At 37.5% G+C, this 26,660-nt stretch overlaps 4 protein-coding genes across 8 annotated transcripts in view; 3 read left to right on the top strand and 1 right to left on the bottom strand.

The window, feature by feature from the left end:
* Positions 1-2,782: 2,782 nt before the first annotated feature.
* LOC145895134 (short-chain collagen C4-like) lies at positions 2,783-4,318 on the top strand. The gene is made up of 7 exons (XM_082983897.1): positions 2,783-2,930; positions 3,023-3,092; positions 3,149-3,188; positions 3,367-3,438; positions 3,532-3,639; positions 3,691-3,830; positions 3,955-4,318. Exons 1-7 carry the CDS (start codon positions 2,785-2,787, stop codon positions 4,213-4,215), a joined length of 837 nt encoding a protein of 278 aa, XP_082840023.1. The 5' UTR covers positions 2,783-2,784; the 3' UTR covers positions 4,216-4,318.
* A 2,995-nt stretch (positions 4,319-7,313) lies between these two features.
* On the top strand, positions 7,314-16,832 carry LOC145893956 (uncharacterized). Its single transcript, XM_082982366.1, has 18 exons — positions 7,314-8,168; positions 8,544-8,660; positions 8,923-9,001; positions 9,121-9,316; positions 9,944-10,014; positions 10,333-10,445; positions 10,701-10,882; positions 11,138-11,327; positions 11,493-11,618; positions 11,771-11,903; positions 12,190-12,397; positions 12,611-12,770; positions 13,138-13,322; positions 13,639-13,838; positions 14,129-14,233; positions 14,724-14,861; positions 16,112-16,250; positions 16,568-16,832. Exons 1-18 carry the CDS (start codon positions 8,090-8,092, stop codon positions 16,610-16,612), a joined length of 2,466 nt encoding a protein of 821 aa, XP_082838492.1. The 5' UTR covers positions 7,314-8,089; the 3' UTR covers positions 16,613-16,832.
* Positions 16,825-22,157, bottom strand: LOC145893957 (IQ motif and ankyrin repeat domain-containing protein 1-like). The gene is made up of 12 exons (XM_082982367.1): positions 22,016-22,157; positions 21,712-21,859; positions 21,497-21,578; positions 21,263-21,427; positions 20,859-21,030; positions 20,438-20,583; positions 20,005-20,144; positions 19,594-19,741; positions 18,936-19,044; positions 18,451-18,682; positions 18,003-18,131; positions 16,825-17,632 (listed from the first exon to the last, which is right to left on the bottom strand). The coding sequence occupies exons 1-12, from the start codon at positions 22,083-22,085 to the stop codon at positions 17,464-17,466; spliced, it is 1,710 nt and encodes a 569-aa protein (XP_082838493.1). The 5' UTR covers positions 22,086-22,157; the 3' UTR covers positions 16,825-17,463.
* A 2,969-nt stretch (positions 22,158-25,126) lies between these two features.
* LOC145895261 (uncharacterized) overlaps positions 25,127-26,660 on the top strand; it is a 39,515-nt gene continuing 37,981 nt past the window's right edge. For 4 of the 5 annotated variants that reach the window (XR_014401608.1, XR_014401609.1, XM_082984034.1 and 1 more), the window contains exons 1-5: positions 25,127-25,263; positions 25,553-25,611; positions 25,896-25,986; positions 26,188-26,259; positions 26,541-26,626. Coding sequence is in view for 3 of the 5 variants with exons in the window: in XM_082984034.1 (XP_082840160.1) it covers positions 25,206-25,263; positions 25,553-25,611; positions 25,896-25,986; positions 26,188-26,259; positions 26,541-26,626 (366 nt within the window). In the remaining 2 variants the exon portion in view is untranslated. Of the gene's footprint in view, positions 25,264-25,403; positions 25,488-25,552; positions 25,612-25,895; positions 25,987-26,187; positions 26,260-26,540; positions 26,627-26,660 lie in introns of all 5 variants that reach the window. The other variant, XM_082984035.1, reaches the window with a different exon arrangement.

Below are 26,660 nucleotides of genomic sequence, written 5' to 3'. Positions count from 1 at the left end.
AAAGTTTCTTGACATGTGGTCTCAGCCAATTGTTAAAGTCGGCGAGCAATACCGCCACGTTCTGTATGGTTTGGTTTTCGAAATGGCAAAACCGTATTTTCGCAACCATAAAAAACATGACGAAATCAAACACATTCCAACTGCTGCTTGCATTAAGTTCGCCATCGAGGCGGGAGACTGTCAACAATTGGAGAAAGTTTTCGGAGAACGAAATGCTACATTTCATCCCCGACAAGAAAAAGATTACAGATATGAAATGCGACGCGACAACGCCAAAGATATCATAAAATGGTAAAAATAGTGATTTTTTGGCACTTGATCTTTTTTCAAGGGAGTTGACCAATCTATGTATTTAACTATATTCCGGTTCCATGTATGCATAACACGATATAAATAAACACTAGATTGCGGTTTCATAAATTATTACATGCCAAACGCTAATACAGTCATATTCTTTTAGTATGTTGACTCCCAACGAGTACGGAAGCTACAATAGGAAAGAAGTGGACGAAAAAGTTGAAGAAGTCAAGCAGTTTCTCAATGTTGCCTGATGGTTTCTATCAAAAATGATAGTTGTTATGTGCTTATGTTAGGTCCGTAATTGCTAATGGACACTGAAAATCTTAACAAGTAGCAAGTTTTATGCAAGCTGGAATAAACGACATGGTTTCATACTGTGTTATATGTGTTTTTGTTACATTGTTTATTGTATCGCTGTGCCCAAAGTGTGTAAAGTAAAGTTGGTTTGAAATATTACTGTGTTGCGCAAATAGATTATCTCTTAAAAACGAGACTTGAAATTACATTTTGTCTGTACTGCTTAATACTGCTCTTCTGGCAAACTTTATTGTATTTACGTTTCTCGACGTTTCGGCTTTGATGCAACAGCCTTCATCAGGAGGAAGTATCTAAGTCTAGCACATTTTGTCTGTACATTTATTTGAAAGACAATCTAAGCTTTCTTGACACATTTGCTCAGAGTTCGTGTGACACGGTCAAGGTAACTTTGTGTAAAACTAAAGGTACATCTACAACAAACATATTTTCAGATTTTCGGTTCTATGTTAACTAAAAAATGTAGAAAACTGCACGAAAAGTAGCGGCGACCAAAAATCGAGAACGTTTATCGCTGTAGCGAATTTGATGCAACACAAGGCGCTCGCGTAAAAAAATGCATTGTTCACATAGGAGAAGGCGCCTTATATTGCAGATATCAAATAGTTTCGATCATAGGAGAATCCACAAATTACGTTACTTTTACATCATACAAAAATATGTCGCTGTGACGTCACAAACCAAAGGTTTATTTGCAACGACACTATTCTGTACTTCGATATGAAGGGGATGGTGCGTAATTTGGTGATTCCAACATTTTTAGTTACAAATTATATTGCAAAAAAAACGTTAGTGGTTGAATGTGGCGAATTGATCAAATCTTTTATGACGCAAACTCGTAGGCAACGCTACTGCCAGACAAAAAGTGGTATTATGACAGAATATGAATGTTTTGCACAATCAGCTAATTTGGTCGTTCTTTTCTCGGCGATCTTTTGCTGTGAGTGGACAAATCGACAATGCCTAATTGATGGTTTGTCTCTGTCGTGTTTTTTATAGTTCATGCGTCACGTTAGCGAGCATAAATGCTTTGACCACCAGAATTTGCAACGGCTTTAAACGTAACTTGATCAGCTGTATATCATGAACTAGTCGCCGTATCAAGCTACTTGTTACTCCAAAATTGTTTCAAAGTTATGACCATCTCTTAGTTAATTATTGTTATGTTTTGTTTTTCCGTGTTACATAAACTTTAAATTTACACCAGTTGTCAGTACCCAAACTTTTGGTTTTGGTTGCGAGATGAATGGTCTCTTTACACCACTCGTATAACGCAATAGGTTTATGCGCCACTTATTCTTTCATCAGATCAATTTCTCTGTCTAATATTGGTTGTTGTAGTGATGCAGGTTTTGCAGTTCTTTGCGGTTGATCTATTGCTTGTTGTTCAATTAATTAGCTTCAGAATATAAAATTCAAATTTGTTTGGGAAATTTTGTCATTAATCGTCGTGCGTTATTTACGTATTATAAATACATCTATTAACGGGTTTAATTGTAGCATTGAGTTAGATTTACGGAAGTGTTCCTTTCTGCACACGTTTCAATAAACGTCGCTACATGAATAAAACATTCGAAAAGGTGCAGTTTCTGAATCATGCCGGCTGATAATCAGGACGCTATTGCAAACCCTGTGACTGTGGAGTCGTTTGAAAACATTTTTTGAGATAGTCATGATTATTGGTTTGTCGTATGTTTTTGGCCATGCGGTGCGCTGCAATGGAATAGCACTCTTCCATGGTTGTACTGCCATGGTTAAATGTAAAGTAACATTTGCCATTAAAAGTGTTGTGCGTTGCGCTGACACAAAAATTTTTTTTCGTTAGATCGCAGTGCATACAGAATTCAGATTTAATTTTGCAAAAGTTGGATGCAAAATTCTGCAAAACTACGAATGGCAATGATTCCTAAATATCTTACGTTGTTTCTACGTCATTAAAACGTGCTTCTAGAAGTCCAAAATATATTCTTATTTAAATACAACACGAACATTTCGCACGAAACATAATGATTTTCATGGAAATTATAAACCGTCAAAGGTTATTGCTTGTTAATTAAAATGCGGCACGATTCAGAGTTTTTTAAGCAATGTTACAAAGAAATCGTGTAACAAGGGCATTATTTCAGATCATGGGTAGTTTGGGCGTGTCAGTGTGTAAAACACGCAACAATGGAAAGAGCTATGCGTTTGCAAAGTTACAAGGTTCCAGGGCGCAAACTTGCCAAAGGATCGTTTTTGTTTGGATCGTTTCTGCTTCTGATTGTGGCGATTTGTGCTGCGAGCTTTCTTCACCAAGCTTTCGCCCATTTAAACCGGTAAGATTGATTATCGAAAGAATTGTCTGATACAACTTGACATTTTTTGTTCATTCAAGTGCAATAAAATTATTTTCACTGTTTCGTTTTAGTTTAGAAAACCACTTTGAGAATTCAAAACACTCAGTGAAATTGGAGCACGCCATTCACAAAAGATCCGCGGTAATTACGAATTTGATTGCTAATAGAATCAAATAATTGACTTAGATACGTTTTAGGAAGAAGATCCACCATCAGTTCCAACCTTTACTGGATCAGGTACAAGTCAAGTTTAAATAATTTAAAAAATAATTCAGTGACACAGAATCTGTTTAAATTTGTGCCGTTATAGCGTTGAGAAAATTGCACGTTTAATTTAACTTGATCAAAAACGAAGTCAAACAAAGAGTTTTGCATCCAAACTTACTATGATGATGTACGAACAATATTTTTATAGTGGGTACAACATACGTTCGCTGGGGACGACGTGACTGCCCGAAAAAAGGAGAAACGAGTTTTGTTTACCGAGGTAAATCACAGTGGGTAATATGCACAAACGTGACAAACGTTTTGCCAACAACTTAAAAGCAAACCAAACGAAATTGTTTACGTTGATTTGCAGGTTACGCTGGAGGTCAGTTTCATTCACACACTGGTGGTGGGTCTAATTTCTTGTGTCTACATGAAAACGTTTCCTACCCTGACGGACATTATGTAAATGGCGCCCAAGGTATATTATTGCAGCTTGAATATATTCCTGTTTTAACTTGGGTAATTTTAGGACCAGCCTACATTTATGGAGTTGAATACCGCGATGGTCCAAACAGATATCCACTATTTGATTTATCCTTAATCGAGGAGGGTGCATTGCAATACCAGGGCGTTCCCTGTGCAGTTTGTTTGGTCAAAAGTCCAACCCAGGTATAGTAAAATTTCATTATGGAACAATGACATTAACTTTGTGTTTACATGATAAAACTCATATGGAACTGTTTTCATACTAACCGTATGAAAATAACATTTTATATTATAACACAATGATTAGTTGATGATTCCAAGTCGGGATACATGTCCACAAGGATGGAATGTGGAATACACAGGCTATATCATGGCCAATGCACACAATGCGAAGCAAACTAATCAATTTATTTGCGTCGATGACCAACCCCAAGCTGTTCCATCAACACAAGGCAATCAGAACGGGGCTCATTTGTTTGTCGTGGAGGCCGACTGTCCTTACAACTTGCCGTGTGAGCCTTATGTTGACGGATGGGAAATTCGTTGTGTTGTTTGCTCGCTTAAGTAACCACAATGTTTGACTCTAACAAACGCAATGTTATGCTTCATTTTACATGGATTTTACATAAAAAGAAACGAAATAAGATTTTTGTGCCTATACGTTATTCAACATCTGCATTTTTTAGTTTAGCCGCATTGTTCATCTGCATGCGTCATCGAGAAAGTCACAAAAATGCTCTACTGATATTTACGTTCAACCATTCTCATCTGTTTGTCCGAGTCTGTATATTTTCCATTTGAATATTCATTTCATTGTTTAATGAAAGCAGACACACGATTTGATGAAGATAAATTGAACTTGGTTTGGAAGTAAGTTGTAAATGTTTGAATATTTGTGCACATATTCAATTACCTGGTGATCGATATAAATACATAAAACACGAAGTAAACAAGTTGCTTTGACAAAACGAATAAAACGATCCAACATTTACGGTATTTAAGTCACAACAGAACTAAAATGTTTGTACAGGGCTAGAGTTGGGCAGGATTTGCTTTAATTTAACATTTAAAAAAAATAATAACAAAGCACAGTTGACACAGAAAGTTATTCGGCCCAGGCGTCATGCAGATTTATATTCTGTCCGTACATTGTTGCAGTTTAAACGGTGAGGAAACCACATCAGCGAAAACAATTCATATCTAGTACAGCAGTGATTCCCAACCTTTTTGTGTGGTTGCGTATCACTTGAAGGCAAAACACTTTCGACGCGTACCACCAAGTTGAGTGATGCAAAGTAAACTAGGGGATGAAGTAACAACCATTTTAAGATCACTTGGGATTTTTTAAATTCGAACTATATCCGCAAATTACGGAATGGTGCTTGCGTACCACCTGGAATGCTATCGCGTAGCACTAGTGGCACGCGTACCACCGGTTGGAAAACACTGCATGCTGTACAGTGTGTTAAATACAACGGTCTTAACCCAAAACATTTATTTACAGAACAACAAATTTATAGAAATAAGTGTGTTCATTTAATATCCGCTAGGTGTCGGAGGTAAGTTACCAAGCGATTTTTAAACGGGTTGATTTGCTTGGCGTGGGTGTAAATACCTATTGACTTCTACGGCTGGGTTCCATTGCACATGGTTGTCGATTACATTGTAAGTGTAACAGCTGTTGTTCGCCCTGTAGAACTTGCACGGCCTGGAGGGTGCCAGCTACCACATTACAATTTTTCCTATAGTGAACACGACTTGACTCAACATCGGTTCTCTGTTGTAAACGAACATAGTACTTAATGTCAACACAGCACATAATGTTTACAACCATAACAACAGCGTACCAACTTTTCGGAGTCCAGGTTCAAATGAAACCATTTTCATTAATAATAACAACTTAGTTTCATTAACACCTGGCTCTAAATACAAACAGACACAGTAAGTTCTACTTGAACAGTCCAAAATACACCACATTCACTGCTACATTTAAGCGTGCCCAGCACTGGGCAATATTACGTCATAGACGCCAAACGTCACAAAGAGAGTGGCGGGAAACATAGAAAAGGTAACACTCGCTGTAACAATAAGAGCTATAGGTGGTTTGCACTATTACTCACATTTATACGTGAAACTAATTGAGACACAATGCTAAAAATTCAACGTCAAATTCCATACAGATTTTGTTGCTGGTCAGGTGACGTCACGCTTTCGTTACGGTCGGATGAACACCCGCTTCACTTGAGCCAAAATTGTCGCGTCGGGGCTATTGACATTATTGGATCGCGTTAAAAGCCTTTCGCTAATGTCATTTGACTGAAGGCTGTGTTTTGATTTGAGATTGTCACGGTGTGACGCTAAAAAGACCATCGACGACGGTAAACGGCGCCGATTGCGTTCTTGTGTAACCAATACGGCTTTCTGCAATTGCGACGCGTGCAGCTTGTGTCATACACATGCTTATAGTTTACATTGGCCATATTTAAAAGTATTATTTGCGCAAACACGGCATATTTCGCATCGCAAGCACGTAAGTGTTTGCTTCAATACCAGCCTATCGTTAAAGTCTCAACAGACGAATAATTAGTATACTAGTTAATTAAATCATAATTAAATACTTGCGTAAGTGTCAAAATTTTAAATGTCATTAGAAAAAATGCATTACATTTACGCAGCAATTATGAACACTTCCGTCAGTCCTAGACCGACGTCCAAAAATCTCGACGGTTTTTGGACAAACTTTAAGTTTTCCAAGAAACGTCACATATTAATATGATTTGGTGTCCGCAACATCAGTTTCGTCTTTGATCTTCAGGCGGACAATTTCTCCCAATCAAAAATCAATTGAACCGCCGTAAAAAAATCACCCAAAAAATCTGACAAAGCGTCACCGAAAACCACATGATTAATATGATAACTTGTTTCCGCACGAAATGCTTCACAGGTGAATGATTGTAGTCGATAGATACATGTGACCCACAATTCATGTACATGTGATTGTCACGGAGCATCGACTACGTTAAGAAAGGTCCTGCGGCCTCATTTATCAACGCCCTAACACGAAAATGGGAAGGCCTTGTATTGACAACCTCTGATCAATCACAAAGGGAAATTGGTTTGATACGCAAAACTCGTCGGTTTTGTACGTGTTTCTATTGGTTATTTCTTATTTTGATACAGTTTAAATTTTGGATATCAACGATATTTATTTGGAATCAACGATATCACACTTAAAAGTTTACAACTTTGTTGTCAAACTTCCTGAACAAAGCTGCAAATCGTCAATTAAATGCAAAATAATCAGTTTTCTTGATCTGCAAACACGTTTTCCACAAAAAATCCTGTTCAACAAGAAATCAAAGTTTGTAAAGTTGTCTAAAGTATCGGATTTTTGATTCAATTTAATTACGGATTATCGGGTGGAAGTCCTAAAGTAAATATTGACGGTCGACACGCTCCTGCTGTTGCGAAAGTTTGTATTGGCGACCCGCGGTTTCCAATTGTCTCCTGTCGTTCGCTTCCATACTCCGTGACGACGCACCCTGAAACAACCCCTGCCCCCTTCACCTACAAAAATCGTACATAGGGGGTGTATACATTTTGCAGCGCACAGGAAACGAGATAGAGATCGAGGGAAAAGATGATAATTTTGAGTTGGTTGCTCTCTGGTCAGTTGCTATAGTCAGACGGTTGAGTTCCAGGGGGAAAAATGAAAATACTCGCAAAAATCTAAAACCATATGGTGAAATAATTTTTTGTATTCAGAGGGTTTAGTAATGCGACGAAGGAAAGCAGAGAAAGATGTTTTTAGATGTTGAGGCTCATATAGTTTGTTTCAAACCTAAAAGTGTTAAATTTTCTTCTAAATGGCATAAAATTCAACCGTTATTTCAAATAAAAATCTGTTCTGCTCCTCGCTGGACAAGCAATATTGCTTTGTAAGAAATCAAATTCGAAAAAAATCTGTGTAAAATATACCTCGAATAACCTTGTCTCTTTTGTATTCGGTTAGCGCAGAGGTTGACAGTACGGTCGCAAATCTTCGTGCTTTCCGCTTTAATTGAAGGAATAAAACGTTTTACCGCATCAGGAAATCGTTAAACATACTTTGTTACTCATTTACATTTAAGAATACTTTCGCAATAAAACTCTGTTTTCAAACTGGCCTAACACATGCCAGTGCTGAATAGTAGACAAAATTATATCAAAATCTGTTCAAATTCTCCTGTTCCAAACTCCTGTTCAAAGCGTGTTGGGAGAAAGGGACCCATTATAAGAGCAGTGCACTCGAAAGGACTTACCGGGATCACGCTTTCTTTTAAAAAGGTCTTACCTGCCGACAGCTTATTTGACCTTGAGCTTGGCCGTCTCAAACGCTCAACTTACGTCAAATCAAGGGCGACGCAGTTTGTATTTACAAGCCCCGAAAATCTGTTTCAACAATGACTTTCTCGCTTGGTTTGGCCCTCGCGGTTTACGCATCCCTTTTCGCTGGCGGTGAACTGCAAAATTGCCAACCCGGTAAGTGCGTGCTGACGTCAGTCTGCGGTTAAAAGCGACCGCTCGACGGACGAACTCGAAAACTACGCGGATAAATATAGGATAGGGGGACTTAGAATTTAGAAAAAATAACAATAGCCCCAATGCGTGTTTTGGGTGATAAGTTTGCTTGCAAATAAGTCGAGCATTGGGCTATTTTTATATTTACCTACATCGCACTCATAACCATACCGTTGCATGAAAATTTTAATTTCCTCCGTCCAATGCCCTGAAATAAAAATTTTGTGCCGAAACAATTTAAAGCTAATTTTCTCGGCAATTTCACAAAAATTTGTACCCCTAAGTGATCCGACTATTTTTTCAGCTTCAATTTTATGTTTGTTTTCTTTCATTCAGCCTTCATTCGTAGCACTGGAGTCACCAACCTCACATCTACGAACTACACAGTGCTTGAAACAAATGGAAATATTTCGATACACGTGACAGTTTCCTGGAGCATAACAAATGAACAAGGTTTTATATATAAGCATCATTTCGCATTGTTTAATGATCAGAAATCAGAGAAACATGATAAGGTTTTATATATAAGCAGCTAAATGGAAAAAGCTGTTTTTGAAGCAACCTGATGCCAACCCAATAAATATACTCGGGTAAAGTAAGACGAAGTAAAATAGAAGTATTTTTACATTCGTTTTCCAATGTAAAGATAATGGTAAATAGTATTCAGACTCACTTGTGGAGTAGAGTGTCGTGAAGTACTTCCACCTTTTTCTAGGTGTGGATTTGGATGGGACATTAGTTCAGATAAGAGACGAGAACGAAAACAGAAAACGCGGAATTTGTGATGTTGGAAAGTACGTATGTGAAACCCTGATTCCAAAAGACAACGAATTACTTAATGCCAGTAGAATAAAAGGCTCCATAACCTGCTTTCGTACATTTTTGTTGGCAATATATTTCCATCGGTTTGTAGGACGTCATTCTGGGTTAAGGCCAACAGCAGTTTTTGTGACACCCTTCCTTCACCCGTTTGTTCCAATGGCCTACCGACCCGAAATGACGTATGCGTGTGCAACCTTCACCGCTGCCCCGACAGAAACAACACCTGTTCTAGAAGAAGGAGAAGCATTGGAGATTCGTTAAGAGTCGGATTTTTTTCTGTTGGCCCGGTATGTGTAACAGAAGCATTGTTTTGCGTTTTGGATGCATTTTTATGCCACCAGCACAACACTAACACTTCGACATAACAAAATAATTTTTAAAATCTAAATGTTAACCTGGACCTACTTGCTTAGTAGCTGTAGAGGAATCTAGCCCTCGGTTATGCATTGTTTTATTATCTGCGACAGCAAATTACTTTGGTTCGCATATATCATGAAGCAACAAGGCTCAGATTGAAGTCAGCAGATTTATTTGTAAAAATAATCGATTTCGCTTATGTAAGCATCGTCAGTTTTTGCAAAAATTACGTAGTAGTAATAATAAAAGCAATAAAACTTTTATTATTACTACCTAGACCGTATTGGAATGTTCATGAATCTTCCTAAAATTAATATGTACGACTTATTTCAATAGAACATAACGGCAATCAAAGATATTACATTGGACAGAAAAATAACGTTAGACATAATAATAAAATTGCAATACTGCATTGAAGAGAACATGAACCATTATTTGAGAAAGACTGGTCCCGATTCAGAAGTTAACACAGGACATCTATAAATAACCAATACAAATATTTGTATAATGTTACTTTGCTCCACTGAAAATATTTAAACGAAGTTACACTTTTACAGGGTGTCAACAGCGTCACTTTTCTCGGGGATTTTCTTTCAGCTTACGTCATTGAAGTGCTTCCATATGCTGGGTACTTTTGTTTATTAAAACTATACATAGACCATGTTAAGTTACACCCGTGACGAGGATAGACAAGACAAATCTTATCGTTTTTTGTCAATTTTCCATGCATGCTACAGTCCCTTCAATACAGTCCCTTCAAATCAACAAAAGGGAACGGATCGCAAGAGTTTACTATATCCAAAATTTTATATCCAAAAACGTGTAACCCAAAGTCACAACCTTTGCAACAAGTTAATGCATTTTAAGCGGAATGACGAAATGTGTGTGACTTGGGCCAGGGCCATTTTTTCTTAAATTTACTTTTAATCCAGAACATGCGTTTCAGAATCACGTGGAATGCATTCTTGCCGTTTATGGATATCGGTTCCACCCCCGAGTGTAGTGAAAAGCTTATCGAAGATGGCTTCAACCAAACCTACTCCGCCAAGCTTTGCTGCGGTAAACGGAGTTACAGTTTTGCTTTTATGAATGTCAACTTTGACCATGTTTCGGAAACCGACCTTTTTTCAATTTAAATGCGTTACTTCAGGAATATATGTAAGTTTATCAAATAAAACAAGTATTGATATACACGCTTATGAGCTTATGAAAGAAAAAAGCGATTGTGTAAATCAAATTGCTAGTGCAAAATTTCCCAATGTCGGTATCGGAATAATGAATTTATTCATGGTTTGCGATGTATTTATGAATCAGATATCGGTCAAGATCCCGTGAAACCTCGTAACCTCACCATCGTTGAAATGGTTCCGGACCTAGTAAACAAAACCGTCTCTGTTACCATAACGTGGTTGGATCCAGTGGCAGACAGGGACTTTAATTCAACGGCGGTGGCGACCTTGACAAACGATCTCGAAGGATCATCAATTACAGGAACGGTAAATGTTGAGTTTGCTCCGTAGTAAAACTTGAAATTGCGGTTGAAATCAGTTTTTATAACGACATGTCTTGTTTTTATTGATTTTTTTAGTTAGAAAATCATGATGCCCTTTCAAATAGATGAAAACTTCAAAATAATTAGAAAAAAGAAACAAAAAAATATTCTTTTTTACACTACTCACAATTTGTGCCACAGCATAATGTGTGCAAAAATAACAAAGGTGTGTGATGTCAATTTGACAACTAATTTGCAGCCTTCCGTTGCCTTTGACCTATCACCTTCTGAACCCTTTATTACGTCATGCGATCGCCCGGTTGCGCACAGAAGCACCTTAGTGGGTTTGCAAATAGGAAGGAGCTACACCGTTCAAATACAAGTGGATGAAAATATCAACTGCATATTAGGTTCTGGAAAATGCACAAGCATGTTGGAATTCAGGACAGGTGAGATAATACTATGTGGTCAAAAAGAAAACATGTAATAAAAATTGGGCAATCGCAAAACAGTTCAATTTAAAGACAGAATTTTGTCATCTAAACACCTAGATTGTTTATAGATATTGACTGTTCATTGGTGACGTAATTCATAAAATTTTTGTTGCAAATTAGATTTGGACGTATGTCAGTTCGACGTTTGTGACATCAAAGCCAATTGCTCCGATGGTTTGAATAGTTTTGCAACTAACTGCACATGCAGGGAAGGGTACGAAGGAAATGGAGTCAGTAACTCTTCTGGTGGGTGTTTTGAAATGTACCAATTCCATGACAAAACAAGAGTTTTTTTCAATTTTGTGTTTTTGTTAGGATTTTGCTATTAGAATCTACCAAACCCAATAGTTAGATACACATGCTCAATTGTCTTTTATCTACGACTTTTTGCACCTAAGGCGACGGCTGCAGAGACACAAACTACTGCTTTCTCGATACCAACCCGTGTGTGCCGGAGGCTGATTGCTTTGACAGAGAGGCTCCTCTGACCGGAGCAGACTGCAGATGTCGACAAGGTTTCTATGGAGACGGGTAAGGGCAGTCGTTTGTGTATTTCTAGGCTGATTTCAGAATCGTTTACTTTAAATGAAACATTATGGAATACCTTTTTGCTCAAAGTTTTTTGTGATATTTTCATTTACGGCACATCGGTTAAAATAATTTAACCTCAGTAAGTACCTGTTTGTGATGGTTTGGGTTTGCATATTTCACTGACACTTGTCTTAATATATTCTAATCTTCAAACATTTTTTTAAATTCACACATTCGCAAAAAAACGGCTAACCTTGAGGCTATGTGTGACAAGTCGTTTTTGTAGAATCTCTGGCCAAAGTGGTTGTAACTCGTTGACGATACTATTACTGGCAATATTGATTCCTCTGGCTGCAGTGGTGTTTCTGGTGATAGCTGTGGTCGCGTGGAAAGTTCGAGAACGTCGAATTCGCGAGAAGGTTTTAACGTGGGAACAGTTCGTCGCGAACAAGTCGTTGGTGACTCAAAAGGAATTCGTAGTCGAAAAAATCGGGGTACCTTTTGCAATTTTTTGAAGCTGTTGATATGAATTAGAAATAGAACGAAGTAGTTTGTAATATAGAAGACTTGAAACATAAAATTCAGGTAGATGGATTGCATTTAAACCTAACAAAAAGATGTACATTTATTGGTGAAGCTGGTGTATGTATGACACCGGTATTTGTTATAAAACTTCTTGTTGCTCAAATAATCCAATTTTTAACCAGGAAGAGAGTTGTTCCCCCATGTTTGGCGAGCAATGGGAAATAGATAGAAACAAACTAGAAATTGGAGAAGTGGTTGGTCGTGGAAACTATGGGATAGTATACAAAGCCTTCATAAAATCAGAGACCAAATCCGTTCAAGTTGCTGCTAAAACTATACAGGGTTGGTGAATGTAGGTTAATAAATTAGGTCAAAATCCATCATACAACCATAATATTTCCTTGACTTCTTTGAATGGGTCTAATGCTAAATACGAGGCCTTGAATCACGTAAGTCGGTATAAACTAGTTTGTCAGTGCAGCAAGTGACTGTAGTACTGGACTAACTGTTTTAATGTAGCCTGTAGAGAGATTCCAACCAATAAGGCACTACTCTACTGCCTACAACAGTTAAATAATAAGTATAGCTCTTTTGCAAAGGTATATGATGCCTACTTGTACAACAAATAATACTGTATTAAAGTCCATTGATACCCAAACAAACCCAAACGCTCTAAAGACTCGTTTCTTTGTATGTTTTTTTCGGAAAGAGGGTTTGCAGCAGGAAGATCGCCTCCACGACTTTCTTCACGAGATAAGCTTCATGGTCAACGTGGGAAACCACCCTCACGTGATCTCTGTGTTGGGATGTTGCACGACCCAGAAACCCGTTCTACTTATTACCGAGTTTCTGAAGTACGGAGATCTGAAAAACTTTCTGCAGGGTGTCAGAGAGGTAGGTATGGATTTAAAACCAGGATCACGATACTGACGATGCCTAATTATAGGCGAAATAAATTTATTAGAAAAAAACATATCGACAAATGACTGGGGATTTATCAAATACAAAGTCTTTGTCGCCCTTATGAATATTTGGTGATTTCGATAAAAGGAGTTTTAAGTGTCGCAGTAATAGCATTTATTGTAGATTTTACTGGTGTTGCTGAAATATGTTGCCTGCATGCCCTTTTCTTGCCACATATGGAACGCACGCTTTGTGTAGTGCGCTCCTGGTATAGGTAAACAAATAAAAGAACACTATTGCACCACAGCCTCAGTTATACAAGACTGACCCGACTTACCGAGTGACGCTCAAGGAACTCACACAAATGGCTCATCAAGTTGCCATGGGAATGGAGTTCCTCACAAATAACCGAATCATCCACGGAGATTTGGCTGCTCGCAATATTCTTGTGGGGGAGGAACGAGTTTGCAAAATAGCTGATTTCGGACTTGCCAATGATGTTTATAGGTACGTTGATGAAATGTTGTGTATGAGAGTAAACATAGCCCCATCACCAAACAATCGAAAAAGTTTAAAAACTACATATCAAGTACGGAATAATGGCTTGGCTGCGAACATACTGGACTGTTTGCATTTTATCAAGTCACAAAACACGCACACAAATAAACATTTCTGGAAAATAAACTATATCAATGATTTGCGTATTGTAGTGATAATTAAAATACATTGGAGCAAAATTATTTTAAACAGACAAATCATCCGTTACATTGCTTTGAATCGTTGTTATGTCCTCACAGATATGGATTGTTAAAGTCACGTGCGGAGAAAGCGGTTCCTTTCAAATGGATCAGTCCTGAACGAATGAAGCAAGGGCAGTTTCCCATTACTACAAAGAGCGACGTGTAAGTTTTCCCTTAAACAACTTTAATGCAATTTAATTGGTTAAGACATTCTTTCTACACAATAAAATGGCCAAATCGATGTCTCTCCGTTTAACGATTGACCCAACACAAAATTTGATTCTGTTCCAAAGCTTACAGCGAAGTTGAAACAAGTCATGATTATAGGCGACATTAAGGAAAATACTACAACACCGTGTCACTAAAATCCACATGAAAGTCTGTGTAAAACAGGAATCGATGCGCATTATAATGATTTTTACTTTAAACATAGGCTTATATGTGAATCAAGTTTGGCAAAACTTTTGTGACACGGTGTAATAGTACCTTACCGACAAAAGTGGGTATAGGAAGAGTAGTCTACATTGAAAGACAAAACGGAATCGAAATAACTGTCGAATTTCGAGCAAAATTTCCTTGGATAAGGAATATACGAGACAATTTGTAATCCGGTGTGGTTGATTTTCTTTCATTAACTGGTTTTCTTTTTTAGTTGGTCATTTGGGAACCTTATGTACGAGATGGTCACACTTGGCTGCACGCCACATCATGACGTTTCGCATGAGCAACTTTTTGACAAATTGAAGGCAGGATATCGAATGGAACAACCCGAATCATGCAGCAACGAAATGTAAGCATTTGGTATAGAACTAACATATAGTTTGCCAACCTTGCGAAGCAGTACAACGCTATAGGGATGAAAAAAGATCAAGCAGTAAACCAAAGCTTTGCCAAGTACGTTTCTATGTTGTCTGATTTTGGTGGTAGAGATCCTCTAGGTATATGTAGAGGTTACATGGGAAGTTGTACGCTTGTGCACAAGTGTACCTTGGCCACAATATACCACGTGAAACCACTGAGCTCCTGTTGCTCAGTTGGTAGATCGTTAAGCATGGTTAGCCCAGGGTCGTGAGTTTAAAAACTGCCCAGGGCTTGTTTTTCTTATCAGAACTGGCTCTTTGTGGCAAGTAAAGCTAATCCCGCCAAGCTGCAATGCTTTGGCTGAGCAAATGCCTTCCTAATGATCTTGATGCGATAGCTGTAATCGCTAAGTAAGGACCTGCGCAGTAGGCGATCCTACCTGTCATGACGTTGAATAAAACACTTCTGCGAAATAAAAACCAATAGTTGATAACTTCGATTTTTTTATTATCGTCACAGGTAATTTTTCGTTGTAAAGTAGCCGTTTATGACTTTTAGGCAAACGTTTTATACTTGCGTGCAAAGGGACTCAAAACGCAACAGTTTCCGTGTTCGGCATTTCTTTTCAGAAGCGAAGTAGCGAATCTCCGCAAATAGGTATGTTTTGACTTGTTTCGGCCGTCGTGCGCAAGAGGCCAAGCGAAAATCGCGCGTGAAACCGCACCATTTTAGTGGTTGGGTTTTTCCGCGTATGCCCATCTTCATTTGCCACTTAATGTTTTGACTGTGAAAATGATCATAAAATCAGTAATTGTGAATACAATATACGGATAATATGACTAAAATGTTAATGCGTAAAATTTGTATCGGTGGAAACAACTTAAGCCAGTTGCTACCAACATTACTAACCGGTGACTCATCTCTAGTAAAATGTCACAACGACGCGCCCATGAGATATTAAGCCTGATGCGGTCTTTAAATCACCGCAAAAGCTGAAGGGTCACTGAGTTAAATTTGAAATAAAATGCTTAAATCCTGATAAGCTTTTCCAAACAGTATGAAAACAATGTACTTCTGCATCGCGTCGCACTTATGGAAATCTTTGGCTTAAACATATATTGCTAAAAATGTCTAGATTCCAGTAACGGTTAAATAACATTTTGCTTAATATTGTTGATGTTAACAAACTTTACGGCTAACCTTACCTGCAACGGTGAATTGCATTTGTGTTTAATGTAGGTTTTCTATCATGAGCAAATGTTGGAGGTGGAAAATCTGGGCCCGCCCCTCTTTCGCACAACTTGTCAAAATGCTCAACAGCGCCATCACGAGGACAGACAGCGTGACGGTAGCTCTGGATGATGACAGCATTTATGTGGTGCGACTAGACATTTTTTATAAAGGCGTTCGATCCACATGCTAAGATAAATGCCTGATTTAGATTCTTGTATGGAACATGCGGAGTTTTAATGGTCGTTATCGTAACCTAAATTCAAATACAAAAAATACCTATTTCGGTATCTTTTTTCGAGAGCGTTTCTGTGAAAAATGACTCGAGATTATAAATTAGAAATATAACCAAGTATTTTTAACATTAAAATGAATGGGTTTGTAATCACCTCCAAAGGTTTTCGCATCTATATCTCTGTTTCCTTATGTTCTTTTTTGTGAATTCCACACTGTTTTCGTCGGCAGAACCAAGTTGTCATCGACGGCGAGAGTACCAACACGCGACTGTAAACAACTAAAACATGGAGGCTGATGCAAAACTTCCCACCATTTATTGAGACGACCGCGCTACACATGTATTTAAACTCAAGGATTTTGTTTGTTCGTTCTTTTTGTTGTTAGTCTTGTAAAAAATGACTTGCGATTTTTGTTTGTGATGACTGTTTGTTTGCGACTGCCTAAACATGAAGCTTTACATATGAAAAATGCCTCATTAATAAACTGAAATAAAGCTTTATTGTATCAGGTGGATAAGAACAACAAAATGATACAGCTAGGTAAAGCAAAGGGCCATGTGAGGCATGCAACAACACAGGCAAAAGAAATGTTGACACTTTGGCAAACGCACGGTTTTTTTGCTCATATGAGATCAACAGTCAACTGTTTATACAGAAACGGATAGGACTAACACAGTGCGGAAAGATGAAAATAGTAGGTAGTTGTAGGCTTCTGATACATAAGACCAACACGACGCGCTAAATGCAAATTGGACAAACACCAGCAAGATCCAATGTTGGTTCATTTAAGAGCTATACATTATACACAGTACATGGTCAATGTTTTTACAGAGGTAAGTAGTTACAAGAACTTTTTGTGCGTCTTTCATCACCACAAACCGATATATGATCGAAATGACCCGTTAAAATGTAAATACGCAACCATAACGTTTGTTGAAATTACGATTATATCAATTGTACTTCGCGTTACAGTGACGCTTTCACAACGATTAATTTGTCAACATTTCTATTCAAATTGTGATGAATATAAACACGACAGTGGATAGCGATTTCAACAGCGTGTTGACCTCGATGCAACAAAATCCCTCGAATATGAAAATAAGACGACCACCAACAATGGAAATGTCAGACATCCGGCAACACAATCCTTATTGGATAAGTTTTCTCTATCATATGATCGGGCGGGTATTTGTTCTTTGTGAGAATAACGAACATGAAATTCTTCGCTCTGTGGTGTTGGAATTTCGAACTTTGGTAATCGTCGTGGTCGGTTGGCTTCACCAACTTCATGTACCTAAAAATAGTCTGGTTACAACGCGTAATTTTTGTTGAGAAGAACGGTCCAAAAACGACGATCGTCTTGGGTTTTTTAGAGATTTTGGAGGAATAAACACATTAGTTGCGGCACCGACATTAGAATTTGACAAAATAAATCTTGCTCTTGCACGTTTCATCACACAACTTTTATCTGCTCAAGTAAAGAAAGCTTTTTTAGGTTTCATGACCTTTTAAACAACAACATGCCAAACAATCGGTTTGAGTTTCCAAATTTGCGAAAACTATTCGGTAACAATTAAAAAAACTTTGAAATGCATTGGTTAAAACAAGGGCAAATATATCTCTAATCGAGTATTAACGTAAGGAAAATTATACGTAATCCGTACTTTTCATTTTCCAGCAATTCTCGGGTCATAATGTCAGACATCAAGTTCGGAGTGATTTGGTTGAAAAGATCCTCTACAGTTTCGAACATATCAACTTCAAGCATGTCCAGCACAAGCGGTTTGCCAAAGCTACAAAGAACACAATTTGTTTCAAGTTTCCCGTTTTCACGTATCACGCAATACTTGTTTATGAACAAGTCAGGGGTTATTTAAACATTATGGAAACGTAGAAAATGCCGAAGTTTCGATTGCTGTACGTTGCAAGTAATTGCAATCACCTAAGTTTCGTCATTAATTCAAGTAAATACCTTTCCGATAGAACAATGAGAGTCATTTTGAAAAAAATACAAAACTAATCATTCAGATTTCGTGGAATTACTGTTACAAACAACAAAAAGCAACAATTTATAAAAGCCAGGCACCTCTAATATAAACGACGACAACCTACCGTATGGCTCCCAGCAACCCAAGCCTAACCGTCTCTGGTTGCATGTTTTGGGGGTTAAGGGCACAGAGATAATTTGTGTCTCTGTAGCGGAGAAAAATGCCTGCTTGGCCAGTGGGATCGATAAGCATTGGCCACTTGCCAGAGTCCCGGATGCGGTTGCCCACGTCACGCATGAGCACTTCGTCGATCTCCCGGATGTTGCATTTCACGCCCGGAAGGTTGTCCTCACCCCCTGAGTTGAGAAAAAACTACGTTTATGTTACGTAAATGATGTTTGTGCGATTTTGACCTTGATTTTGGTCTTTGTTGGAAACCCAAAAGTGTCAAAAAATTCTGTTATACTTTGCATATGGTACACTTTGGTTGAAAATTACATTTTAATTCAAAAAATGTTCTGTTTTATCCAATATCTTCATTTCAGAAGTTGTGTTACACGAACTTAACTTATTGAACTAAGCGCAGATTAATTAACAATTAGCATTTACCTTCGTGTTCCTGTTCCCGTAGTTTTAATTTAGCTTGTTCCAAATGCTCGCGTGCTTTCATAGCGTTCAGCTTGGCTATCTCGAGATCACCTTCTGCATCTTTTATCGTCTGCACGTACAAATACAACGCATACGTCAGTATGATTTATGTGACTGTTCAATGTAAAAAAATCTTAACAAACTGAAACACATAATATCTAAATTTTCGGACTAAAATTAAAGCAAAATTGGATAAGAGAACACTATCATTATTCTAAATTAATGGTTTGTTTAAAAACTACAGTTAAATCACTTCATGTGGTTTTCAATGGTGACAACTTTCAAGTAGTTTTAACCAAATCAATTTCCGTGGACGAACTCGCTTGTCCACAGCATACTTAAGCGCGACTATACAAACAATACAAAACCCTTGACAAAACTCACAGCCTCCGAAGGGACAAACCACAATCTTCGCAAACTCGCGCTAAATGTGTACACAAACACTTACTTTGTGGTACAATAGCAGTTAAAGCTTACGAGATACTCAACATACAGAACACCAACGCACAACACACGCGCATTCGTCACTACTGTTAAGATCTCTGCATTCCATCCAAACAAACCTTTACATTCGAAAACAACAATTACACTTCATGACGTCACTATGCACGCTACTTACGCCAAGTGTGATTTCGGTGTTTTCGAAGCCCGTGCTAACGGCATGGTCGTGTTCATGTATTCGCTTTTCCAGTTCTGTATAAGCTTTTTCCAAAATCCTTTGCCGTGAATCGTATTCCTTTTGTATTTCGTCAAGTTCGTTTTGTAACCTAGCCGCAAAAGAGCACTAGTTTCCGAAAGGAAAATTTTGCTTTTGGTTTGGCAAGTAAATTATTTTTTATAAGACGTGAAAAAAATGTGATTTTAAGTGCTTTATCATTCCTTGTATCGCCAGTTTAACTTAATAAACTGTTAAAACTACAAAAAAGCTACGTTAAAGCGAGCTTTCAAACTCATTGGTGAATAACTGTTATTTGCTAAACCCATTTATCACAAGATTTAACATCAGTTCTAAAAAATCAAATAAACTGACTTGTTGGTAACGGCAGATTTCCTCTTCAGGTTTTCATCTTCTCTTCGCTCTTTTTCTGCCTCCATTTTCTCCAGGAGAGAATCGGTGACGCTGACGTCCCAATTCTCCAGTGTTTCTACAATCGCATCAACTGACGCCACCTTCATAATAAATGTTACGAATTTACCACATTTATGTAAAAAAGGCTGTAGACCTTAGATTTTAAACCAAAGTCTTTTCCAAAACAAGCAAAAAAATTGCCCGCAAAAAACTGAATTTGGTAAATCACTTATTGAATGCCACAAACTGTGTGACTCTTTTAGATGTTAATTATCGGCCTTACTTTGAATGTCTACACGCCTTTTTTTGCTCCAGCGATAGCGCCAGAGATAAAACAATAAATAAGAATGGAAATTTAGTGCGATTGTGGAACAAAACATATTTCAAAAATAACCTGGGCTGGGGTATTTCCATCGTGTGCGTGAAGTCTTGGATCAGCACCAAATTGCAATAGACAGTTAACTGCTGACATGTGAGCTCCGAATGCTGCTCTGTATAATGGGGTTCTGCCCCAAGCACCAATGGAATTTGGATCCGCACCTAATATATGTCAAACAATGCACAATGAGTGGCTCATCTTTACAAAAGCAGGGATTTTTTTTTATTTTCTATAAATGAGTCTACACAATGCATATTGCACACAGTGCACATTGCGCACATTGCACACAATGCATATTGCACACAATGCATATTGCACACAATACACATTGCACACAATGCATATTACACACAATGCATGTTACTGCAATGGTAAACGAAAACAAAACTAGGGATTTGTCAGACTGATGGAACAATAACAATTTACAGCACATCACCTCTTTCAATGAGGAAAGTTATGGCTTCGACACCGCCACCACCACCAGCTTCTGATAGTGGTGTGTTGGCATTTGCATCTTCACACTCAACCAGTGCCATCTGGTGTTGCTGCCTGACGATGCAACCAATTTCATCAGTGGGGACACCATCTGCATCATCGCGTTCGCTCACCTTCACACAGAAAACCCGTACACAATGCAGCTACTAGATGATTTATTTACAAATTTATTTTGCTGCTTTTTTTATTTTTGGAATAAAAACAAACATTTTTACTGTCAAGCATTTTAAACTGTCACAAGTTTTTTTATCAAGCTTATTTATGTAAATTATATTTCCCATAAATTAAAAAAAATGCTTCACAGCTAAATCACATGGAATAATGCATATACTTAAAGGAAGCTACCTCCTTTAGTATGTTATTCATTTCATCAACATCCCCATCAAATGCAGCTTCCAGCATTCTTTTCCTTCGTTTGATTTCCTCTTTTTTCCTCCTCCTTTCCTCTTCTTCTTTTTCCAGTTGTCTTTCTGCTGCTTCTTGCTCTGCTTTTACCATAGCAACAAAGGCCTAACAATGATATCAAAATGACAAGTTAAAGATTTGGTTTGCAATGGTTGAAAAATACAACAGGCCTACTTCTCTTTGTATCTGTTCAATGGTTTCTTCATACTGTTTCTTTTGATCTCTTAATTTCTGCAATTGCCGTTTGGCAAGATATCTTGAAAACATTCCAAAGCAATCACAATTAACTTTACTGCACCAAGAAATCTTACGGCATCCAATGCAAAACATTAGTAATACTTTTACACACATTCCAGCAAGTCATTAAGGTAAAAACATTGGGTATGTACCTTTTTATATTCTTCTGAATTACAATTGCTGCAAGATCTTCTTTTGTTGGTCCCTTTTTGACTTCCTTCTTTGTTTCTTTTGCTGGTGGTTTGGTTCCTCCTTTCTTCGATACTACATTTTGATTTCCACTGGGTTTTTTAGCAGTTACTGCAAAAATGTAGCTTTTATATAAGTTTGATTAACAGCATTAGGCAATATGGTAACAGAAACATAAAATAGACATTTATTAGCATATCAAAGAAATTGCAAACTTTACAACATAATGTGCATAAGTGCAGCAGTTATGGAGCAAAAGATGTGTACCATTGCCTCCAGGTTTTTTAACAGCAGTTCCCCTTTGAGCAGGTCTGACAGGAGGTTTCTTCGGTGGCATGGATTTAGTATCACAACATTAAACTTACTGCTAAAAAATCTTCCTTTGCACACGGTATATCTGCAAACTACAGTAGCCTACATTTAAAAGCAAAAACCAAAATGACCCTATATGAGGCAATTTTGTATTTTTAAAGTTTAGGCCGAAAGACTAGTATCACTGATTGATAGAAAAACAAAAGAAAGCGCGCCGACTCCAGAGGTTCTGGGCAATCTGAGGTAGCGTACGTTGTAGTTGGTAACAACGCGTGGTAAATTTAGGAATAGCGGTAAGGATTCATGCCAAAAAGAGCGGTAAATCAACAGAAATCTTTCAAAAGTACTTCATTGCTTATATTTCCGTCACCAAGTTTTTCTTGCTAACTGTGATAATATGAACCCTTAAAGAGATTATTTTCCCCTGAAGTATCAATAATTTTTAACTCCTCGATGAAAAACATCACAACTTCCACCCCATTAGTCGACAATTGGTCGCTAGACAGCGCACATTAGCTGACGCAATTAGCAATTTAAAGCGAGAAAATATAATCTATCGCTCTATCGTTGGACGCTATCTAAAGTGATGAATTCCCGGATATCAAATGTATCTACATCACAACATTGGTTCATTGGAAACTATTTGACCCTCGTATTGCCAGTCTATATTATAAATTTAACTATAATATTCTTGTGCGCATAATATTGTTGATTTACTTATAGGAGTGCCTACTTGTGCCATTTTATTTTGCGAATCAATTGTTCATACGTATTAAAAGTATATATTACATTGCTCATAAGCGCGTCCAAAATTTCGCATGATACGCTTTTATAGCGGACAATAAAAATATTACTGTTAGATTACTATTTTATTTTATTTGGTTTTTTTGTTGGCGATAATGTAGTATTTGCACCAATGGGTGTGTGTGTGTTAATCCACAATGACAAAAAAGCGACGACGACAATGTCATTGCCTGTAAAGATACCAAGAGATGTTTGCGGTTGCTGGTGCCATGGCAACAGCTCGTTTTTAGGAACACTATTAACGGTTTTGCTCATAATTCTGGGAATAAAAAGACTGGCCCATACTGTTGTTAACATTGTCATGTTTCATGTACGAAAAACGTTTCGGCAAGAACTTATGCTCATCAGTATGAAAGCTCGTTTTTGTTACGTTAGTAATTGGAGGAAAGAGGAAGTGTATTTTCAAATGTAAGGCACACATAGCCTACGTAGCCAACGCTGACGATTCTTTTTTGTTTTTATTGAATAAAACTAGAAGAGAACGCCGCTCCAATCATTACATTTGAAGTCAATGGAAATATATTCCGGTTGTCGTTGTCGTTTTTTTGTGTCCGCCGCAAAGCAAACAAAAATATTAGGTTATATTTGAATGCAATCCTTTAAGGGACCCGAGGTACACATGGAAAGAGTTATCCCTAGTTTAAAACAAAATGAAGTCGGTGGTTTTGAGCAAGTGACTACCACAGAAACCTTTGAGAATATCAGATTTATTGGCATAGAAACAGCGGAAGTTCCCCGAATTAAGTTTGATGTGTTGAGAAACGTTCCACACCAAACCTCGGCACTTCAACAATGTTGTCCCATCGTCTCGCACATTGTAGCCCAAGCCCCGCAAACAGATCAAATATTATTAGAAAGCAAATATTTTTTGTCGAGCCCGCAAGCTGATGCTGCCCCGCTAAACGGGCATCCAATTGATCACCAACCTAAAGTAAACACGCAATAGGTCGACACACCTTTTCTAAGCACACCTCGCGTATTGATTTGGCTGATTTTCCATGTTCAGATTCTGTGAGAGTACATATAGGTCCATATTTTAGGTTAACCACAGAAACTGAATGTTGTTTGGAATTTAAATTTGTTTTGAATACTCGTGGTCTTTACAAATTAACATGCTGCAGCACCCAAAACCCTGGTTTTCTCAAAAACGACGTATCGAAGATGGGGAAAACGTTAAGCGTTTGTGTTTATTGCAGCCATCAAATGTAAAACTCTACAACCTATACATGTGATGTCCAAAATTCAAAAAAGGCAAAGCTAATTTCGTGTAAACTGTATAGCCTATTAAAACCTTAAATGGGGAACACTAATGATCTTAAAATTAGAATAAACTTATACATAAACTTATCAGAATAAAATGTAAAATCTGTCCCAGTAATAATAACATCATGCAGGCACTCAGTGGCATATATGTATACAACCACGCCAACCCATCGTAAATGGGCACACGTTGCCGTAAGTATCAAAATGTTAGTTCTTGGGCAAATCAAGAAGCTTTTTGAGGGCAGGTCTCGACCATACAGTAGCCTCGAAGATTATCGCGCTTTTCTCCCCAGCAAACTTATCAAATACAGAATCCTTTTTCGGTAAATGAGGGAAATTAATCAACGTCATGTTAAAGAACCGGTATTTGTCCAGAGTTTGACCGAAGCTTTAAAGATGACTGTATACGGACCAAACACACGCATATTTATCCGAGTGGCGATAAGCCAATTAGTCACTAATTCAGAGTGCAAGTAATCAGTGAAATTTACCCAATGATCTTTCTAGTTCATTGCTCGATAGAGACCTCCTTTATGAAGTGTTGCACAGTTTTGATAAGGATGTTCTACTTCCAGGTCTATCCTCCACCTTTTTGAGAAAAAGGACCATTTTTCAAATGTGAAAGACTACAGGCCTACGCATTTACGAAAAATTCCAGGTCCCATTGTTGCTGTTGTGTAGGATCAGAAATTCGGCGTTGATGCGTTTTGCTCGCGTTCCATTCTTCAACCCCTCTTTCATTCAGGGATTTTCTCTCAGTCGAGGCCGGTGTTCGAAGCAGCCAATAAAAAAAATATCTATTGTATAGAGATAGCAGACAGTATCGCATTGCGTTCCAGCAGATTATTTTTAAGTGAAACTAATGTTTCTTTTTCGGGCAATATCAAAACTTCAACGAAAGTTTCTAGGGAATAATTGGCTAAATTTTGGTGTTATTGCTAAAAGATTTGCGTCAGAATTTAGTGCAAACAGAACCCACAAATTTGTTTGCGTGCAGTCTGTTTTTTCAGTATAAGTTTTCACCGACAAGTAGGTTTGTATCTAAAATCGCGATCCGCTAGGTGGGGTTGACGTTGACATGACAACAGATCAAAATTCGAACACAGCGCAGGATGAGACACGTGACTTGAAACCAGGTAAATATGGAGTAGCGCGGGTTTGAATGGATGTATTGGTTTTGTGATAATCTCTTTGCGCTTAGTGTCAATTGTTTGTTTTTTCAAAATATTCGCTGTATTGTGCGCTGTAATATTTGCTTTATTTTACTAACTGACAGCATATAGCATGTAAATATGTTTGGTAAAGTAATACAACACTAAGATTTGGTAAAGACCTACAATGCCCCAAGAATTTGTATTTCGTAAGTTTGTTTTCTTTTGTGTGACAATCTTATTGGACATCAGTTTATGGTGTTTGTGTTTTCAGCAACCCCAACTTTCAAGTATGAAAATGAGGCATTCAGTGAAGATGGAGACAAAACTGTGGTAATCATAAAGAGTTATAATGAAGTGGAATTTTGTATTTTTTTGTATTATTCAATCTTTAAACACAATTTTCAACACTGGAACATGTTAACATTATGGGCAGCGGCCCATCTACTAAAACTTTTTAAGTAGACGTTTAATTGTCTGTGGTGAACACTTGAATGTTGTTTTTTACAATACTTTATGGCCAACCATAGTTGAGAACATAAACATTTAAAGCAAAAAACTGCAATTGGCTTTTGAGTATTTGTGCTCTACAACCAACGTTAAACATGTCTATTTAGAAAGCCAATGGTGGCCTGGCTCAGATTGTAAATGCAACAACAGCAGCAACAAAATGGAAAGATTTGGCCAGGACGAGAAGGTTTATGCTGGGTAGGTTTATCTAAACGCAATGTGGTGGCTTTTCACTTTTACATTTCTTTAAGTGTATTCTGTTCTTTGGTTTAATATGAAAGCTTGGTTGTCCTTGGTTGAATATGTAAGTAGTTCCTTCACAAATAAAGGAATTATGCTAAAATCAGCAACATTTAACTATCAACAGACCATAAGACAATTTTTTTTTAATGTTTGCAGCGAGAACTACACACACTGGTTTGGATTTAAGTCAAGATGAATTGAGTCAAGAAACAGAAAATGGTTTCAAAGGTATGGTCAACACCAGTAGCATATTTACAAATTTGTGACATTTTCTACACATTTTTTAAGCATAACAGTAAAAAAAGTGACTTTATAAATGTTCTTGAAAAAAAATAAAGGTGTGGAAATTTTTCTTCAGGTTTTTATTCCCACTAACAACATTTTAAAAGATTAGCTATAAACACCACACATTGCATCAAGCAATACAATATATCCATTTGGTTATATAATTTATTTTTTATTGTTTACCTCATCATAAACTTGCCTTTTTACATAATATATATATACAGGACCAAACTTAAATCAAAGAAAATTGAACCAGAAATTAATCAAGCACTTTGTTGAGCTTCAGAAACTTAACAGTGATGAAGATGTGGTAAATATAATCTTATTTTCATGAAAGCATTTCT

Source organism: Ascidia mentula, chromosome 3 (assembly GCF_947561715.1).
Source record: "Ascidia mentula chromosome 3, kaAscMent1.1, whole genome shotgun sequence".
Classification (NCBI taxonomy): domain Eukaryota; kingdom Metazoa; phylum Chordata; class Ascidiacea; order Phlebobranchia; family Ascidiidae; genus Ascidia; species Ascidia mentula.
The sequence above is the reverse complement of the archived record's forward strand: the minus strand, read 5'-3'. Positions and strand labels throughout refer to the sequence as shown.

Bases quoted from the DNA above. Each gene is read 5' to 3' on its own strand.
- LOC145895134 (XM_082983897.1), top strand. From the start codon at position 2,785: ATGGAAAGAGCTATGCGTTTGCAAAGTTACAAGGTTCCAGGGCGCAAA. The intron at 2,931-3,022 runs GTAAGATTGATT...GTTTCGTTTTAG, and splicing joins GCTTTCGCCCATTTAAACCG to TTTAGAAAACCACTTTGAGA. The intron at 3,439-3,531 runs GTAAATCACAGT...GTTGATTTGCAG, and splicing joins AACGAGTTTTGTTTACCGAG to GTTACGCTGGAGGTCAGTTT.
- LOC145893957 (XM_082982367.1), bottom strand. From the start codon at position 22,085: ATGCCACCGAAGAAACCTCCTGTCAGACCTGCTCAAAGGGGAACTGCT. The intron at 21,031-21,262 runs GTAGCTTCCTTT...TTCTGTGTGAAG, and splicing joins TGAATAACATACTAAAGGAG to GTGAGCGAACGCGATGATGC. The intron at 17,633-18,002 runs GTACGGATTACG...GACTATTTTTAG, and splicing joins GAATTGCTGGAAAATGAAAA to GTACATGAAGTTGGTGAAGC.
- LOC145893956 (XM_082982366.1), top strand. From the start codon at position 8,090: ATGACTTTCTCGCTTGGTTTGGCCCTCGCGGTTTACGCATCCCTTTTC. The intron at 9,317-9,943 runs GTATGTGTAACA...ACACTTTTACAG, and splicing joins GATTTTTTTCTGTTGGCCCG to GGTGTCAACAGCGTCACTTT. The intron at 12,771-13,137 runs GTTGGTGAATGT...TTTTTCGGAAAG, and splicing joins TGCTGCTAAAACTATACAGG to AGGGTTTGCAGCAGGAAGAT.